Source organism: Eretmochelys imbricata, chromosome 5 (assembly GCF_965152235.1).
Source record: "Eretmochelys imbricata isolate rEreImb1 chromosome 5, rEreImb1.hap1, whole genome shotgun sequence".
NCBI classification, from domain to species: Eukaryota; Metazoa; Chordata; order Testudines; family Cheloniidae; genus Eretmochelys; species Eretmochelys imbricata.
This window is the reverse complement of record NC_135576.1, coordinates 72,220,244-72,239,322: the sequence shown is the minus strand read 5'-3', so window position 1 is coordinate 72,239,322 and position 19,079 is coordinate 72,220,244. Positions and strand designations below refer to the sequence as shown.

The following is a 19,079-nucleotide window of genomic DNA, read 5'->3' as shown; positions in this document are numbered from 1 at the left end:
CCATAATAATATTTTAACATTAATTAATTGTTCTTAGTAATGTGAGATCTTCTGAGAGATATTCACTCACTCCTGCCATTAAGGGATTAAAAAGTCTTCCATTTAAAATACTAGTGTTAACAACATTCAAGCAGAACACACAACTTTTTCACAGGTGTATAGGATCTATCCATAATTTGTTTGTTAAAATTAAATTGTCTTATGTAACTGTTACAGCCACATATGTGGGGGAGAAAGCACAGACTACTAATATAAATACAGTGTATTTGAAAATTCAGTTCTGACAAAAAGAAAAGCATACCAGTTGACTGAACACTGTGTCACCACCATCATCCAACAAGTCATACTCTTCAGCCACACTTGGTACAGATCTCTGTCTTTGAGATTCTGGTTTGCTAGTGTTGTCTTGAGCAGAATACCATTCTGTCAGGGTGGTTTGCTGTTTCTCTTCTAAAATATTTATAATTTTTGTAAAGCACTAATAAGCAAACATATTATCTAATACCCACTTTTATTTATGAAAGATAATTAAGTTTAAAATTGTATTTGGGACATTACCATGCATAAATACTTTCCAAAAAGCATACATTGTAAGAATTTGTCTATGCAATCCTTTGGTTAGAATGCTGGCTCAAATCCAGGGGCAGTTTCTAGTAACTAGCATAGATCTTCCAAAGTTTCATTATTGTAAACCTTTGCTTTAAGAGCAAGGAATAAAGCCAAAATATACAGACAGCTCAATCCTGAAATGATCAGGACAAAATACTGTTGACTGTAACGGTAGAGGAGTTCCAAGTAAGGAATTGCTACAGGAATGGACACAAAATTTCTTACTTTTCTTCAAGCAGAAAACTTTTGAAACGATCAAGCAACAGGAATTAAATAGCTCTTAGACAAACATAATAATGGAGGCCGTAACTTGTCATTATACATATTTCTCAGAAATATAAAAGCTTTACTAGGTCAACAGTGATTTATCATTTCTATATCAAAGTGAGCAACATGAATGATGTACACTGTATGATGATGCCTCATGTTAATGTTAAGTTTTAACAGGTAGTTTGTTAATTGGTCATACAATGTATAGGTTGGGGGGTTTTTTGGTTTTTTTAAAAGGGACATGTATGTCTAATAGCCACACCATAGTCTTCTTTAAACTGGTTAATATTTGTGAGTTTTTCTAGATTCTATTTCTCTTAAATATACACCAGTTGGAAAGATAAACAAAACTCCTTTACATCAATAGTCACTATTTCTGTGCACTGCAGACATTGTGCTGTGTGGACACAATTACATTCTATTCCCAGAGGTGAGCATATACAGTACCTCTTGATATTATGATGCTTGCACACAGCTAGAAGTAAACAAATGAATTATGCAGGATTGTGCTTTAGAAACAGTAAAAAAAATAAAAAAAATTTACCAAGTGGAGAACAAAAAAAACGTAAAAAAGTAAACAGCAGGAAATTAAGTGTTATTTCAAGATTTTTACAAAACATACCACAAAGAAGTAAAACATTTAGGGCCAAAAAATGCTTGCTTTGATCCACTGACGTTTATTATTCAATATTTTGAACAAAAATATATTTCTGAACAAAAATGTTGGTCATATTTTACTACTAGAAAACAGTGACTACTGCGGTTTCTTTTCCCCACCTCAAAATAAGTGTACCAACCTCGCTGTTTTTCTTTTTTGTATTTTACCATCTCTTTATTTGTATATCCTGTACTTCGTAAGATATCTTCCAGAAACATCTCCTTAACTTCATATGGTCTTCCTTGAACTGAAAATACAAATAATTAATATTCAGTATTTTTAGATTTTCCTTGCCTCAGTTAGTTATCCTTACATGTGGGAACCAATACATATGCCTTGGTATGGAGAAGAAAATGATTTCAACAAATTTCTAAGGGCTATTTTAAAGATTCAATAATAACTTTTTATTGGAAGAATATTATAAACTTTGGTAGGGGTTCCTTGTATTAACAATACTGGAGTCAAGGCAGAGGAGCATTTTACAAGAAAGATGAAAATATCAGCTGGGAATTACATGCTCAAAGTTATTAGCACTTCTAATTTTCTCTGCATCAAGCTGAACTCGTTCTCTTGTCTTTATACCCCACTTTATTCCTTTACCTCAAAAGGACCAAAAAAATATAAAACTACTCTGTAAAAATAATGCACTAATCCGGAATGGTGACAGAAATGTTTCAAATCCAGCAAACTAAGGCGTGTGTGTCAGCACACAATTTCAACTTTGATTTGCTTAAGTGTCATAGGTTTAACAAACCCTTATTCAAATATTTTGTTATGTTTTAATGAGATAGATAAATTTTAGTTATGAAATAACTGATCTTAAAATTAGTCAGATTTAGTATTTGTGCATATGCTATCACTTGACTTACTGTGTATCACTGGGCAGCTTCCAAAATATCTGATAAAGAGATTCACATCCAGAGCAGCACTAGAAAGAATCAGTTTCAAAGTTGTCTGTTTTTGCAATATGTCTCTTAACTTTGTTAGCAAGAAGTCACTGAATCGATCCCTCTCATGTACTTCATCCTATAACAAGCAGAAAAAAGGACAAACATCCCAGATCCAGGATCAAAATTTTTGAGAAAACTGTACCCATTGCTAACCTGTATAGTTGGCCAATAAGCTACACAAGTATTTGTCAAAGGAAATACATCTTTATATCATAAAGTAAAAAACGGTAGAGGAGGGATTTTGCACAAGTATCTCAGAGCAGAATTTGCCTACTGAATCTTATTATTAAAGATGATGCATGATCCACAAAATACTGCTAGATTTTTAGATCCTCGGTTGGGTTTTCAGACTGGCAGTTACAAGACAATCTCCTTACTCAATAACCGAACAAATCTGATTATCACTGGATCCCCACAATTTAATTTTTATAAATAACTTTTCTGCGTTGATTAGCATTTACCATAAGAGCCAAAAAAAAAAAAAATAATCACACAATCCTCCATGAAGGATAATTTAGTCACAGGTAGCTGACCAGAGATTATTTATACCTTGTAACTTTTTCTAAAAAGTCATAACTCAGAACCATTAAACTGTGATGGTATCTTGCTCTACGTAATCATGTGTTCCTATGATTGTTCTCTTTGCTATTCTTTCTGTTACAATCTAAGGCAACACGCACTAAATTGGTGTAAGCTCTTTGGAGCAGGGACCTTTCTGCATGTTTGTACAGTGCTTAGCACAATAGGGCAATGATCATGATTGTTGCCAGAGTGCTCAGCACTTTGCAGCACAGAATGCTTAAAGAAGTGTTGCTACAATTTAGACTGCAAATAGAAATGTGAGATACATGGAATTCTGATGCATGTTCACCAGACTCCACAGTATCTACATGAGCTGTGCTAAGACTCAATGTATTTAGTTCCAAAGGATGTTGCAAACAATTGAGGATTCTATCTTCCCCTCAACATATCTGTATACTCTTATTAATTTCAAATATGCACTTAAAAAAACCTGAGCCCATTAAACAGGCTGGCAGTATTTTTAATGCAGAAAAACATACAAGCACATGAACTACTATATAGACCAGTCAAGCGCAGCAAATACAGTAATAATTATTCATATTCTGCTCAGATGACATGAAGATTTGAGACTAAGTATAATATACAGCCAATTAATCAGAAAAAATAAGGCCTGACATCACAGTTGTCAAGGCCTCTGGAATGTCACTCTACATTGAACACCTAAGGGTTCTTACCACGATAACATGTGTCACGGTCGATAGCGTGCTGTCTCCTGCCATTAGCGTACGAAGTAATACACCATTAGTGCAAAACGTTAGCAATGTCTTTGGAGAAACCCTAATTAAATAGGTATGAAACAGACACGTTCAGTTCTTTGCAATGTTATAAATTACATATAATTTAAAATAGGCATTCTCTCTTTCATATTCCTATTAAAAATGAATACTACTAAAAAAAATATTAACACCTGCTCACTAAGAAATGACTCCTTAACCTAAGGCCAGATTCAGAGTAAAAATCCCTAAGATAAGAACTTGAGAATATACATATATACCAACCTGACTGTTTAATTATATGTAAAATGCACAGGATGGCTTAGTTTATAAAAACATGCTCTTGAACTTTCCATCTTATACCACTGAAAAATATTTTCAACTGTCAGTGCTTGAAATCAGCTGGGTCACACCAGCCTGGCTTGCAAGCCAGTCTTTTTTAGGCTACAGCTACACTCAAAAGTTTACAGTGGTGGAGCTGCAGCAATCCAGGTGTGCTACTGTAAGCTCTCTAATGTGACCGCACTAAGCTGATGGGAGCCCGTCTGCTTATCTACTCCAGCCCCGCCGACATAGCACTGTCTAAACAGTGCTTACATCACTCTGGGGGGTGGCTTTTTCACACCCCAGAGTGACATAAGTTATTACCGTTGGAAATTCCACTATCCTCCCTGTCTCTCTCCCATTCCCCTCACACATTCAAGCTCCTTCTAGAATCCTGTTAGTTCTTTTAGGAGATATTGCCTAGGAAAACACCTGCTCCTGTCCACCACTGCCACCAAATCCTACATAAACTAAGTATTCCTCTCCTCAGCTACTGCAACCTCCTCTTCTCTGGCCTGCCAGACAGACACTCATCTTGCCCCGGCCCGCTTCAGACTGTCAAAACGCTACTGCAAGTAATGACAGGTTTCAGAGTAACAGCCGTGTTAGTCTGTCTTTGCAAAAAGAAAAGGAGTACTTGTGGCACCTTAGAGACTAACCAATTTATTTGAGCATGAGCTTTCGTGAGCTACAGCTCACTTCATCGGATGCATACCGTGGAAACTGCAGTAGACATTATATACACACAGAGACCATGAAACAATACCCCCTCCCACCCCACTGTCCTGCTGGTAATAGCTTATCTAAAGTGATCATCAAGTTGGGCCATTTCCAGCACAAATCCAGGTTTTCTCACCCTCCGCCCCCCCCCACACAAACTCACTCTCCTGCTGGTAACAGCTTATCAAAAGTGACCACTCTCCCTACAATGTGCATGATAATCAAGGTGGGCCATTTCCAGCACAAATCCAGGTTCTCTCACCCCCCCACCCCCATACACACACAAACTCACTCTCCTGATGGTAATAGCTTATCTAAAGTGATCATTAAGTTGGGCCATTTCCAGCAAATCAAGTAAATCATCCATTTTACTGGACACTTTCATAATCTTTAGCCCCTCTTCAAAACCCTTCACCAGCTTCCTGTGACTTTCTCCATCAAATGTACGCCTCTGTATTCACCTTCAAGGCCACCTAGCTCCTTCATTCCTCTGCTTTTGTCACCTTCTGCACTCACCTTAGCACCTCCACTCTACTGAAGCTGCATAATTAGCCAAGACTTTAGTGTCCTCCTCCTACTTGTCCCCACACCACCTTCTGAATGGCACCATATTCCTGGAAACCCCCAACCCCTCCATCCTCAGTTCACCATATATCCAATCACTCTTTTCCCCCCACTTTAAAAAACACAGGTCTCCCAACAGTCTGATAAACCTCCTGCTGGAAAGGGTTAGCTAATGAACAAATTAAAATAAAAAACAAACAAAACATTTGAAAAAAAAACAGGCAAGGGCTCAACTAATTTTTGTTTCTTCCTGTTTTCTACACTTTTAAACACTATTTAGCGTGTATTACGTTAAATTGTTTAGGACAAGGCCCTGTTTTACTAGCCATGTCTTCAGAGCTCTGAAGACTTTTAGAACTATACAAATAATGAATAAAAATAAACCTTTTTATTTTCACTGAAATGGATTGGGATTTTGTGCTTGAGGAAAAACTTAGATCCACATTTCCTCAAATTACCTATTTCCAGATCAAACTAAGGCTAAAGTTTTGTGTCAGCAGAGATTTTTATTCCCCTACCCAGAAGTCTATGCAAGCAAAATTCTGTTTTTTGCACTTTCATAGACATCTGATGAGATGGAACTTCATATATTATACTTCACACAATGTAGCCAACTATCTGTGTTTCTTTGATCATTTATTATGCTGCATCACAGATAAGCATGTTGTTTAAATGACATGAGATGAACACGACCTGCCCTGAGAAACTTAAAATCTAATTTTTCTTCAAAGAGTTAGATACGTTCATACAACTTGGGTTTTTTTTTGTTAAACATAATTAAGTAATATTATTTATACCTGCTTTCTAATCGGATCTGATAGCCAATTGTCTGGCCAATCTTTTCTCTTCTTTCTGCGGCAACCCTTTCAGCCACAGCAATAGCTGCCAAACGTCTTGGTTGAGTGCAAAATATGCGACATGGAATTCCATTTTTGTAACAGTCATCGAGAAGGAATTGAGGAATCTAGAAGACAGTGGGTTTGTTTTTTAGTTTGATAGCATTGCAACTTTCCTACCTTAGCAAACAAAATATATAACTGAGCAGCACCACTGAATAAAGCAGTTTGCATTGACTCATTTTATAAAGAAGAGAGGAAGATTCAGTTTGTAATAGCTCATTATTCATTTTAGGGTATTTTGGGTGTTTAATGCTGGTACTCAGCAGGAAAGAGGCAAATCACCATAAATCACTAAAGAAATAGACAAGTGGTGCGAGGTTCAGAAGCTCATGGCTGTCTGCTTTCTCCCTCTCTGTTGTTTATTATTGAGAGGAAAGGACAAAGCTTCTTATCCTAGATGCCAACCCGCATCACTGCAAGGTTTTGGGTGCTGAAGTGTTTGATCTTTCTTTTCTCTCCTCCTACCTACTAGCCTTTCTTAGGCTCTGCTGAGACTGCTCCTCCTGCTGTTGCCAAATGAGAAATCCCTCTTGGATTCATAGCAGAGGGCAGAGCTGGCTCCTGATGCAGGAAGAAGGCATCCAAAGCCAAAAAGAATTTTTTCTAGGAGTGTTTAATAGACCCATAATGGGCTATTACTGACAAAGTCAGGGAAACAGAACAGGCACCTTTCAATTTGATTTTAAGTAGATGAAGTTATTTTGGGCTGTAGTCTGTTTGAGAGAGAATTTGAAACATTTCAGATGCTGTTTTCTCAAGTTCCTGACCCAAAACAATGATTACATAAACTATACTCACTTGAGATCCGGAGCATTGGTACACAGGATGATCTAACAAAATTTTAATGATGTCAAACTTCTAACCAAATATATAAAAGAACATTACAATTCTCTTAAAAGAGAAATAGCAACACTGCAATTTTGTCATGACAACTTTTAGGAAAAGTCTGATGTACTCATGGTAGAGTTTCAGAGAACTCTACAGTCATTATTCATTATTTAGAATCAAAATAAATACCGAAAACAGAAAACAAATATTTACTGAATACATCTGCCCTTTCTACATCATGGCTGACAATTTTACCATCCTCATCTAGTATTCAATTTATGCAACTGTCAGGTTTTGTTTGTTTCTGATATATTTAAATAATTATTTCTTATTGTCCTTAACCCTACTGGCCACTGATCCCTTTCTTACCACTTGTCTGCATTTCCTAACTGTAATTTGCAGTCATTTCTATCAACTTTTCTGTATGTGTGCATATGTCAACCATTTCTTAATTGCCACTTTCACTTCCCCTCTAAATCAGGATGGGTTGAGCCAAAAGCAAAAAAAAATAAAACCAAAATTGTTGACTTTTCTGGGATAAATCGTGCTCCCTTAATCTTGCATTGGAATTTCCCATGTGCACAAAGTAAGCAGGATTTGGCCCTGTGTTCTTAGGTCATTTCATTGTGTTAAAAACACAGCACATAATGCAGGGGCCATAGACTACAATACAAAAAGTGTAGGGCTGGAACTTGCCTGGAGAGGTCCAGCCCCCGCCCCCCAGGATAAAGTATACTTTAGACCATCTTTGATGGCTGTTTGTCTAACCTAGTTCTTAAAAATCTCCATTGACAAGGATTCCACAGCCTCCCTTGAAAGCCTATTCCAGACCTTAACTATCCTTACACTTATGAAGTTTTTCCTAATATCTAACCTAAATCTCCCTTGCTGCAGAGTAAGCCTATTACTTCTTGTCCTACCTTCAGTAGACCTGGATAACACTTGATCACCATTCTCTTTATAACAGCCCTTAACATATCTGAAGACTTAACGTGCTCAGATTTTTTAAAACCTTTCCTCATAGGTCAGGTTTTCTAAACCTTTTGTCATTTTGTTACCCTCCCCCCATCCTCCCGTCCCCGTGGACACTCAAATAGTATGTCTACACCTTTCCTAAAATGTGGTGCCCAAACCTGGAAATAGTACTTCAGCCAAGGCCCACCCAAGCCGAGTAGAATGGAACAATTACCTCCCCTGTCTGACAGTCCTGTTAATGCACCCCAAAATGATACGAACCTTTTTTCACAACTGCATTGCATTGTTGACTCGTTCGATTTTGTGATCCCTGCCCATATCCTTTTCAGCAGTACTAATACCTAGCCAGTTATTCCCCATTTTGTAGTTGTGCATTTGATTTTTTCCTTCCTAAGTGAAGTACTTCACTCGTCTTCACTGAATTTCATCTTGTTCATTTCAGAGCAATTTTCTAATCTGTAAAGGTCATTTTGAATTCTAATCCCATTTTCCAAAGGGCTAACAACCAGTCCCAGGTTGGTGTCATCCACAAATTTTATAAGCATACTCTCCACTCTATTGAATAGTACTAGGGCTGTTGATTAATCGCAGTTAACTCACACGATTAACTCAAAAAAATTAATCACAATTAATCGCACTATTAAACAATAGAATACCAATTGAAATTTATTAAATATTTTGGATTTTTTCTACATTTTCAAATATATTGATTTCTATTACAACACAGAATACAAAGTGTACAGTGCTCACTTTATATTATTATTTTTAATTACAAATATTTTGAACTATAAAAATTATAAAAGAAATGGTATTTTTCAATTCACCTCATACAAGTACTGTAGTGCAATCTCTTTACAGTGAAAGTATAACCCAAATGTAGGGGTTTTTTTGTTACATAACTGCACTCAAAAACAAAACAATGCAAAACTTTAGAGCATACAAGTCCACTCAGTCCTACTTTTTGTTCAGCCAATCATTAAGACAAACAAGTTTGTTTACATTTATGGGAGATACTGCTGCCTGCTCATTTACAACATCACCTGACAGTGAGAACAGGCATCCGCATGGCACTTTTGTAGCTGGTGTTGCAAGGTATTTACGTGCCAGATATGCTAACCATTCATACGCCCCTTCATGCTTCGGCCACCATTCCAGAGGGCATGCTTCCATGCTGATGATGCTTGTTAAAAAAAATGCGTTCATTCAATTTGTGACTGAACTCCTTGGGGGAGAACTGTATGTCCCCTGTTCCGTTTTACCCGCATTCTGCCATATATTTCATGTTATTGCAGTCTTGGATGATGACTCAGCACATGTTGTTCATTCTGAGAACACTTTCACAGCAGATTTGACAAAACACAAAAAAGGTACTAATGTGAGATTTCTAAAAATAGCTACAGCACTCGAGCCAAGGTTTAAGAATTGGAAGTGCCTTCCAAAATCTGAGAGGAACGAGTTGTGGGGCATGCTTTCAGAAGTCTTAAAAGAGCAAAACTCAGATGCGGAAACCACAGAACCCGAACTATCAAAAAAGCAAATCAACTTTCTGCTGGTGGCATCTGACTCAGATGATGAAAATGAACATGTGTCGGTCTGCTCTGGATCGTTATCAAGCAGAATCCATCATCAGGGTGGTTGAAGCATGAAGGGACATATGAATGTTTAGCACATCTGGCATGTAAATATCTTGCAACGCTGGCTACAACCATGCCATGCGAATGCCTGTTCTCACTTTCAGGGGAAATTGTCAACAAGAAGCGGGCAGCATTATCTCCTGCAAATTGTAGCCAAACTTTTTTGTCTGAGCAATTGGTTGAAGTAGGACTGAGTGGATTTGTAGGCTCTAAAGTTTTACATTGTTTTATTTTTGAACGCAGTTACTTTTTGCACATAATTCTACATTTGTAAGTTCAACTTTCATGATAAAGAGATTGCACTACAGTACTTCTATTAGGTTAATTGAAAAATACTATTTCTTTTGTTTTTTACAGTGCAAATATTTGTAATCAAAAATAAATATAAAGTGACCACTGTACACGTATTCTGTGTTGAATACATAATTGATTTCTGTAATTGAAATCAATACATTTGAAAATGTAGAAAACATCCAAAACTATTCAAATAAATGGAATTCTATTATTGTTTAATCATGCAATGAATCGCAATTAATTTTTTAAATCGCCTGACAGCCCTAAATAGTACCAAACTCTTGCGGGACCCCACTAGATATGTCCTCCCTGTCTGACAGCAAACCACTGATAACCACTCTGTCCTATATGAGAACATCATATAGGACTGTAACAAAAGCCTCACCAAAAAAAGATATATTATGTCTAGAGATTCCCCCATTCACTAGTCCAGTAACCAGCAGCTGACCTTCAGTTTGTGTCTCCACCATGACAATTTGCATTTTTGTTAATTTACAACTAAGGACCCAAAGTATTTTGTAGTAAGAGTGTGTCCTTAGGCCTTGATTCTGCAAGTTGATCCAGATGGACACACTGAAGTCAATGGAGCTCCATACAAAGGCAGGAGTTCACTCATGTGGATCAGCTTGCATGATTGAGGTCTTTGAATGACAGGACTGGTGATTTTGTCCTAAACGCTCTTCAAAACTTCTGATCACTTTAAAATTTTCTATTTCTCAGACTAGGCTATTTGGTTAGTAATTTACCCTGTTTTTGTATTGTCTTCAGCTTTATTACAATGGGTTTCAGTCTGACCTACTCAGGAAAGTTTATTAGGATGTAAGGAGAAAAAAAATGAAATAAATAAAACATTTTAAAATGCACTTTACATTGTCTGAAAAAGTCAGTAACTATATTGTTATTAGAAAGATGTGAGAAGCACAGAAGCATAGCTATTTAATATAAGCACCTGATTTCTGTCAAATATTTCAGTTGCAGAAGGAGACAGAAAATGTGATTTATTTTAACAGAGAATCTTTCCACTAACAGGCCAAAGAAAAGCTAACAGAGTAATACGAAGAGATCCCATTTAAATAAATAATGTTTTAGGATTTCATATTAACACAGATAAAACACATATGGTTAGTCCAACAGTATAAAGAACTAATTCTGTCCTTTCAATTTCATTAAGCAAAAAGACATACCTGAGTAGTTTTTCCAGATCCAGTTTCTCCCACAATCAGAACAACTTTATTTTCTTTAATAATTCTGACAATTTCTTCATGTTTTTCAAAAACTGGTAGAGATTGCCTGAAGGAATCAAATTCAGATTCCCCCCTTTTCACAGGAATCTGAGGGATGCCATTGTTAAGTCGCCCACTTGTCTTACTCATTTCTCTGTTCTCTAAGAAAAGACAGAATTAATGAAATGGCACCAAAGGTGTCCTCCAAAACGCAAGAATTCAATGCAAAACTGAACATTGACTTCATTTTAGAAACCTCTATTTTAACAAAATACCACGTTTCCATGTTAGTGCAGTAAGATATTTAAAGTGACAAATGAACACATTCTAGAACACTGGTGGAAGACATTCTGTTGTTTAACAAAAGGTATTTCTGAAAGAATAAAAAGATTAACCTTCCCAATATCTCACTGCCAAAGTTGGGAAAGGCTACAAGTGCTGTGAAAACATCAGACTCAGCCCTATAGGGAAAGGGAACAGTCTATTATATTTAAAAGCACCACATCTAGGCATCTAAGGAGAGGTGGCAACTGACTTAAAGAAGCTGACCTGTGAGGCTACCATGCTGGCCTTAAGTCTCTCCTGCAGACCCATTTCTTCCACAGTTCCTAGAGAAGTTATCATATATTAAAATAATAAATGACTAACGATTTTTTAAACTACTCCACCATGATGCATACATGCCTTCTACGAGTTAATGTATAATCATATTGTAACCCATGTGCTTCTTCTCCCACTCCTTTCCTAATGATTGTTGGCCACATTCATTGTATCCATGTTTAAATTAGCCCCCAATCCTGCAGACAGGGTATGTCTACAGAACAGTTATAAACCCGCAGCTGACCCTGGCCAGCTGACTCAGGCTCATGGTGTTAGGGCTGCAGCACTGCTTAACTGCAGTGTAGACTTCCAGGTTTGGGCTGCAGCCCAGACTCTAGGACCCTGAGAGGATCCCAGAGCTCAGGCTGCAGTCCCAGCTGGGAATCTATACTGCAGTTAAGGACCCCAGCAAGCCCAAGTCAGCAGGCATGTACCTGCTGTGGGGTCTAATTGCAGTGTAAACATACCCTTAGACAGGTGTCTAATTTGGAATAAGGTACACTGATTTTGCTAAGTCTATACTTCTAGATACACGGTGTACATACCAACGTATTTAACACTAGCACATACCATAAAATTGCAAGAATCCTAAAAATCTTTAGCATAAGAGGCTATTCTGCAAGAGTCTAATGTTAAACTACCTAAAAACCAAACTATTTATGTTCATCACTATTGAATAAACTAAAAATAAATTCTAAAATAAATTGTAGGTAGGTTTTTATGCTTCTTGCAAAACATCAATTCAAGCAGTTTTAGTATAAGCTTACTGAGAATGTCAAATCTAACTATCAAGAAACATCTTTACACCATGAAAAAGTCAGAAGATGCAAATTCAGTACAAACTTGAGTCCTTTATTGCTACTTCTTCTTGACACAGGCTAACAGACTGAGCTGGACAGGAGCAAATAATTGGCTAAGCTACTATATCAAATCCTATACACCCTTCTTCAAAAAGCACTGCCACACGGGTATTAAACAATGGCTCCCAACCACACAAAATTCATCTTGTTAACCTTATTATAATACAACCTCAAGAAAAAGAGATGTGTAGCAGTATTTAGAACCATCATAAAATATGTAATGTCAAATGAAGTAGAGTTTTCTGTGCACTAGATCAAACCTCCTATACAAAAATACAATTAAGCCCTCATACCTGAATACCTGTTCAAGTAATAATCCTGTTAAAAGGTCAGTGTTCTAGCATACGATAATTTATCAAATGTATATTTGAACTAGTTCTCTCATTTAGTGGAGATTTAAGAAGTCTGAATTGTAAACTCTTTAGGTTACGGACCATGTCTAGAGCTGGAATACAATTAATATAATACAAATATAAGCTTCCTTCTTATTTTAATAGGAAGAAGTCAATAGTATAGCATGGAATGAGAAAATGAAAAGCATGTTATTGTCTAACAGTATGAATTCACAAACTCTTATCAGATTATACTGCACATACCAGCTTCAACAGCAAACACATTTCCTCGTTCTGTTTTTGGTAGAAGTTCAGTGCGTTCTTTATTGGTCACAGGAAATCTCTGAATTAGGCTCCTAATAGCATGTTTTGTATTGAGGGTCAAACTACAGGCCATTACTGTATGAGCCAATTCTGATCCATCTTTCTTCTTTATGGTTAAATATCTGTTTGCTCCTTTTCTGAAAAAAAAAAGAAAAATTTTTCATTTCGCTAGGTAGTAACTATTTTACCTATACATACAAATCTTTTGACAATTAACTCCTAAATTATACTAGGGTGACCTACAAAAAAAGTCTAATAATATACTAAATACCACAAAAAAACCCACAGAATAAGAGAAGCATCCAGCACACTATTATCTTAAGAGATCCAACAGAATGCCTAAGCAAAAAGTCAACCTGGTTTTATGATTCTGACTCAAAGACCTCCTATTATGTCAGCGATCATAATCAGGCTTTTGAACCTTGATAGTACCCCTTCAGAAGTTATCTCAAGAATCAAACAAGAAAAAGACTGAGTTTGAGCAAAACATTTCTTAGGATGCTTCCCCAACTTATCTATCAGCAAGTCCAGATTTTTATGTCCCTTATATAGACTGTGATCTGTTTCCTCTTCCGCTGTGTGACCCTACAACTTTTCGGCCTTGATCATCTTCTGTTTATCTCAGCATGAAAGGGGCCCTCTGTATGAGGATCTCCCCTTTTCTACTTAGAAGGTTGAAATGCAGAGCGACTTGGGGAGTAAACCCATCCCTGCAGTACCATCCAACCTCTTTCCTCCATTACTCTGTAAAGATGTTCTCACAAATGTCTAGGAGTAAGGGAGATGCTGCTCTCGATTATATTGTTCCTTACCAAGCTCCCAGATTCCATGCAGAATCTTGGTCAGGAGGCAATACAGTTCAGAGCAGAATGACTCCTGGCACTGTGTGGAAAGAGAGTCCTTTCTTTGTCAATTTCACAGATCCATAACGTACAGAGGGGACAAGTCTTCCCAAACGGTATAGGCCCCAAATTCCTTCAACCAGAGAAATAGTGCTCAAAGAACCCTGCAAGGAACCCCAATATCTCTTCCCTACTAAACCCTCCTGAATGATCTGGCCCTCAGTCAAATTATAAGAAATATTGGAAATGTATATATGGCCTTTTAAAGAGATATATGGACTTTCATTTTTAGTAATTAACACAACTAATCTCACATTAACTTACCCTTTACTTTTAGAAATCAGACCAAGAGACTGACTCATTCGGTGAATAAATGCTCTTTCGGTACTAGTCAAAGAAGAAGGAAATTCCATTTCTAGAAAAAAATTTAAAAAATTAGAAGATATAACACAACATAATCAGCATGTTACTTCTTCCCTATTTCAAATAAAATGAGAAATATTTGCTTATTTCTATGCCAAAACAAGCAATCTCACCAAAAACTAGTGAGCAGAGATCTCTAAACCTCCAAACAAATTAGTTTCATTTATCTTCTCCCAAGAGAGGAGGCAAACCTGTACTTCTCACTAGCAAAGTAGAACTATCTTTCTAACACATATAAAACCGTTGCCACTACCTACTGTAGTGGTTCCTAGCTTTTTCAGGCAACTGCAATCATTTGCCAGGCCCAGTGTCAGATCTCAGGGGTACAAGTGCCAGGGAGTCATGTCCCCCATTCACCCTTGAATATTTTGGCCAATATGGCACTTGGGCAATTAGAGGACTGGGGTGGTATAGGAGCTCATTATGTTGGGCTACAGCTCACAACTAATAGGAATACAAGATGCACTAAGCCTCCATGGAACCTCAAAACAGAATAGGGCAGCAAACACACATGAAGTACCAGCACTCAAGATATGTTCTAGCCATGAATATTATAGCTCAGACATGACATGCTGCCAGCCCCATCACCCTAAATTCATCTCAACAGGTATTCCTGTCAATGCTGGAATGATTCTACCTGCTTCCCAAACCAAGATCCCCATGGTGCCCTCAGAGAGCTTCTGCCACCAGAATGGGGCAACAGTATAACATCCCCCCTCCCCATGTCCTGTCCTGTCTTCCCCCCCTCAGATCACCTCCCAACCCAATCCAAGCCCTCCCCCACACCTCTTGCCTAGGTCACATACACACACACCCCCAACCCAAACCCTGCGCTCCCCCACCACACCCCCTTGCCCAGGTCACCACCCCCCAACCCAAGCCCTGCCTCCCCGCAACCCCTCCCCACACTCCCTGTCCAGGTCCCCCCCACACACTCCCTGTCGAGATCACCCCCCGCCCCAGACAGACAGATCTCTCTGCTCACCCAGAAGCCCCCTCGGTCCCCAGAGCCTCACCCACCGACTCCCTCCCAGGTGCCTCCACATCATCCCGACCCGCGGTCACCTCTCTGGTCCCCGTAGCGGAACCGCTCCAGGGCGATGTTCACCGCGATCTTCACCTCCTCGTCGATGCGGATGTCCTTCAGCCCCCTGGCCCGGCCGCTGCCCGAGCCGGAGGCGGCGGCCGGGCCCCCGCCAGACAGGGCGCTGCTGGGCGGCCGGGGGGACACACTGCTGGGCCGGGACATGGCCCTGCGGGGACGAGACACTCGCTCCCAGACAGGCCCCGGGGCTGCAGGGCTCCCTCTGGCGGCCAGGGCAGGCCGCGCGCGCGCACCTGCCAGCGGCCAGGTCAGCAGGCAGCCGCCGCGCCGGCGGTGTGGGACTCGCAGGAAAAGTGAAAGGGGGTTGGAAGGGGGGGAGCCGCGACGCAATGACGTCCCTGCAGGCGGGGGCGGGGCGAAGGGGGCACGCAGGAAATAGGACCAGGCGCCGCGCGGGGCGTATGCGCTAGGGGGCGGCCGTGTCGGTCCAATCACAGCCTTAGGGGCAGCGCGCGGGACGCTGGGCTAAGGCCGCCGTGTGTTCAGGCCCTCGCTGAGCGCGGGGCGCCCACCTCACCTGGCTGCCTCTCTTCCCCAGGCGCTGCCTGTGGGCGGCTCCTCCCCACGTGGGCCAGGCTGAAGCTCCTGCTGCTATTGTCTGCCTCGGTTTCTGAGGCAGGGGCGGCACTAGGTGCTGTTCCGTGTGGATTTGTCCTCCCTGTAAATCGACCCAAAGCTACAATTTCCGAAGGACCCTTCCTCAGATGTAAGGTCCTAAACCCCTAAAAGTCAATGGGATTTACCTTCCTAGGTTGCTCTTCTCCTGTCTCTCCTCACTGCGGCTCTTTCTCTCTTTGTTTTAAAAGTTATAGTTTTCACAAAAACCTCCAAAAATAAAGCAATTAAAAACTGAACAAAACAACAAACTCACAAAGAGAAAAAATGGTAAAAACTTTCGTTTAAATAAATCCAGTACCTTAATTATTTTAACCCTTCAGAAACGCAACAGCTGGAAATACTCCTAACTTTCTTCAAAATATAGTTGCCAAGCAATGGAAATGCAGACCCTACTTCTAATCCTAACCACTAACTAATATTTGAAACATGGGATTTCCTTATTTCCAGATAGAAGAGTTTTAAAATAAAGTTTAATATAAGGTAATCAAAAATGCCTTAAGTTACTAAAGTAACACAACAAAATTGGCAAATATATTTTTATCAATTTTAAAAAAGTTAAATAAGGTGATAACTTGTTTATTTAAATGTTTAACCCTTTGTCATTTTTGTTTGCCTTAAAAAAGACTTGGTCCCTATTACATTGTAATCACATTAAATTAATCTATGGATTAAATTTGGGTTACTAAAAATTTAAAAAATTTAAAACAAACAAAAAATTTATTATGTTAACTAAAATTACATCCCACAAACTAAATACACCATAAAACCACACCACAAAAACACCCCCAAAAATCAGTATTGAGATAAAAAAACAAAAAAATTGAAGTGCACAAATAAAAAATTGGTCAAATACACCTCAATCTACCATATACAAACAATTAAGTTGGCAATGAGCTAAAAAACACTATCAGTTAATTTAAACTTAGCTACTATGTAAAAGCAATTGTATTATTGCTCTGTATGTCATTTACATAACATTGCTAAACTGTTTAACCAACACATGAATAAAAATCCACAAACAAATGGTAGCAAACAACAGCAACACAATAACTACAATTTGGGTAAACAAATCCCTGTTAGCACCAGTCATAATGTGGGTAAGTGACCCTGCATCCTAAGTAAAACAGACATTATTCAAAACAATCTTGTCCAGTGTCCAAGTACCAACATTAAATCCTAACACAGAATATTTAATAAATTGGTTATTGCTTACTGTCCATTCAGTAAGTTACCTGGAAAACAGCATCCATAAAAAAAACAAAAACTAAATCTACGTCAACTACTGGTGTATCACAGAGTAATGCCACCAATAAAATAAAAAAGCTAGCCGTTCTTGTTTCCTACCCAGCAAAGCTTACCAAAGGGTAACAACCAGCAGTAAGGGTAATCTATAATATGAATGGACAGTATTGGGTAGTAACCAATTACAAAACATTTATATATAAAGGCCTCATTTGTAATGTCACTACTCCAAATTTCTGTTTTACTTCTCATATACATAGCACGGTGGGACACACTATAATAATGCTTATCCCAGTATTTCAAAACACTCAGCCTTCTACCAATAATAACACAAATGGTAACTGTAATTGCCCTAATAAAAATATGTTGCTATCTACAGCACCAACATAAAAAAGCCAAATTATAGCACCAGATTGGAAAAAAAATGTTACACTTAAATATAAAGTGGTGTCATATGTACACATACGAACTGTACATATATACCCATATACACTACAAATATATACATTATATCCATATTATTCATATGTATTAATTATCTGGGAGTGCCCCCAAGGCTCAATCATAAAACTATATTCCTTAATCAAAGTCTCAAGCCCAACATTCCCAGGCCCACCATAAGGAACTAATAACAATTGGAAAATAAAATCTGCCCATCAGTCATACAAGGGAATGTGCAAGTTAAGAAACAGATGGGGCATAAGTGTGTAAATGGGAAGCAATAAGGTGGCCACATAACAGCGTTTAGCCCACTGGACCATCTTCAGCCCATGCGTTATGCTTTTCTGGGTCAATGGGTAAACATCCTCCCCATAAAAACTCAAAAAGTGGGGGAATATAGTAGGAAAAGAGCCTGAGACATAAGCCCTTGTATTAGAGGCCTGGTATGAAACAGGACCTGCTCACAGAATCTGGCAAGAACAGGGCTAATATTGCAGAAATACACAATCCTAAGAAGTGCTAGTCACAGAGTACTCAAATACATCCCAATATCAAGTGGTACCAGAACATCCTGATATCAAGGATGATATAAGAACATTCCCAAAGGATAACAGGAACACATACACCCCCCCTAAAAGATAAGGTCAGGATGACAGTATGTAATAGACATGTTTTGATCGAACTAACATGTACAAGGTGTTGGGTGATAACTAGCCACATCAGGGGGCAGTAACTAACTATGCCAGAGGGGCAGTAATAACTTGTTTGTACCAGGGTATAAAGATGTATCTCAAAGGGAGTATCTTTGTCTGCCCTAGGGAGGAACAGAAAGCCCCGCTGTTCACCAAACTGGTCCATTGTTATGGGCATTCATGTATTATTAGTCCAGTAGAGTCTGCGGGATACTAGTACATGCTTCGTTGACAATAAACCTGGCTGGGTGCCTTCATCCCTTAACGGATCTTGTGGTCATTGGATGGTTCATTCGAAGTGTGCCATACCAGCTGTCTGTACAGGGCTGGGGTGGCACATGGAGGGAACACACACGG

At 38.8% G+C, this 19,079-nt stretch overlaps 1 protein-coding gene across 6 annotated transcripts in view; it reads right to left on the bottom strand.

Moving 5' to 3' along the window:
* YTHDC2 (YTH N6-methyladenosine RNA binding protein C2) overlaps window positions 1-16,011 on the bottom strand; it is an 89,498-nt gene extending 73,487 nt beyond the window's left edge. For all 6 annotated transcript variants that reach the window (XR_013346177.1, XM_077817322.1, XM_077817323.1 and 3 more), the window contains exons 1-9: window positions 15,690-16,011; window positions 14,526-14,616; window positions 13,300-13,496; window positions 11,205-11,404; window positions 6,188-6,354; window positions 3,744-3,846; window positions 2,407-2,563; window positions 1,677-1,784; window positions 302-450 (exon numbers count right to left, since the gene is read on the bottom strand). Coding sequence is in view for 5 of the 6 variants with exons in the window: in XM_077817322.1 (XP_077673448.1) it covers window positions 302-450; window positions 1,677-1,784; window positions 2,407-2,563; window positions 3,744-3,846; window positions 6,188-6,354; window positions 11,205-11,404; window positions 13,300-13,496; window positions 14,526-14,616; window positions 15,690-15,873 (1,356 nt within the window). In the remaining variant the exon portion in view is untranslated. The remainder of the gene's footprint in view (window positions 1-301; window positions 451-1,676; window positions 1,785-2,406; window positions 2,564-3,743; window positions 3,847-6,187; window positions 6,355-11,204; window positions 11,405-13,299; window positions 13,497-14,525; window positions 14,617-15,689) is intronic.
* Between the last annotated feature and the right edge of the window lie 3,068 nt (window positions 16,012-19,079).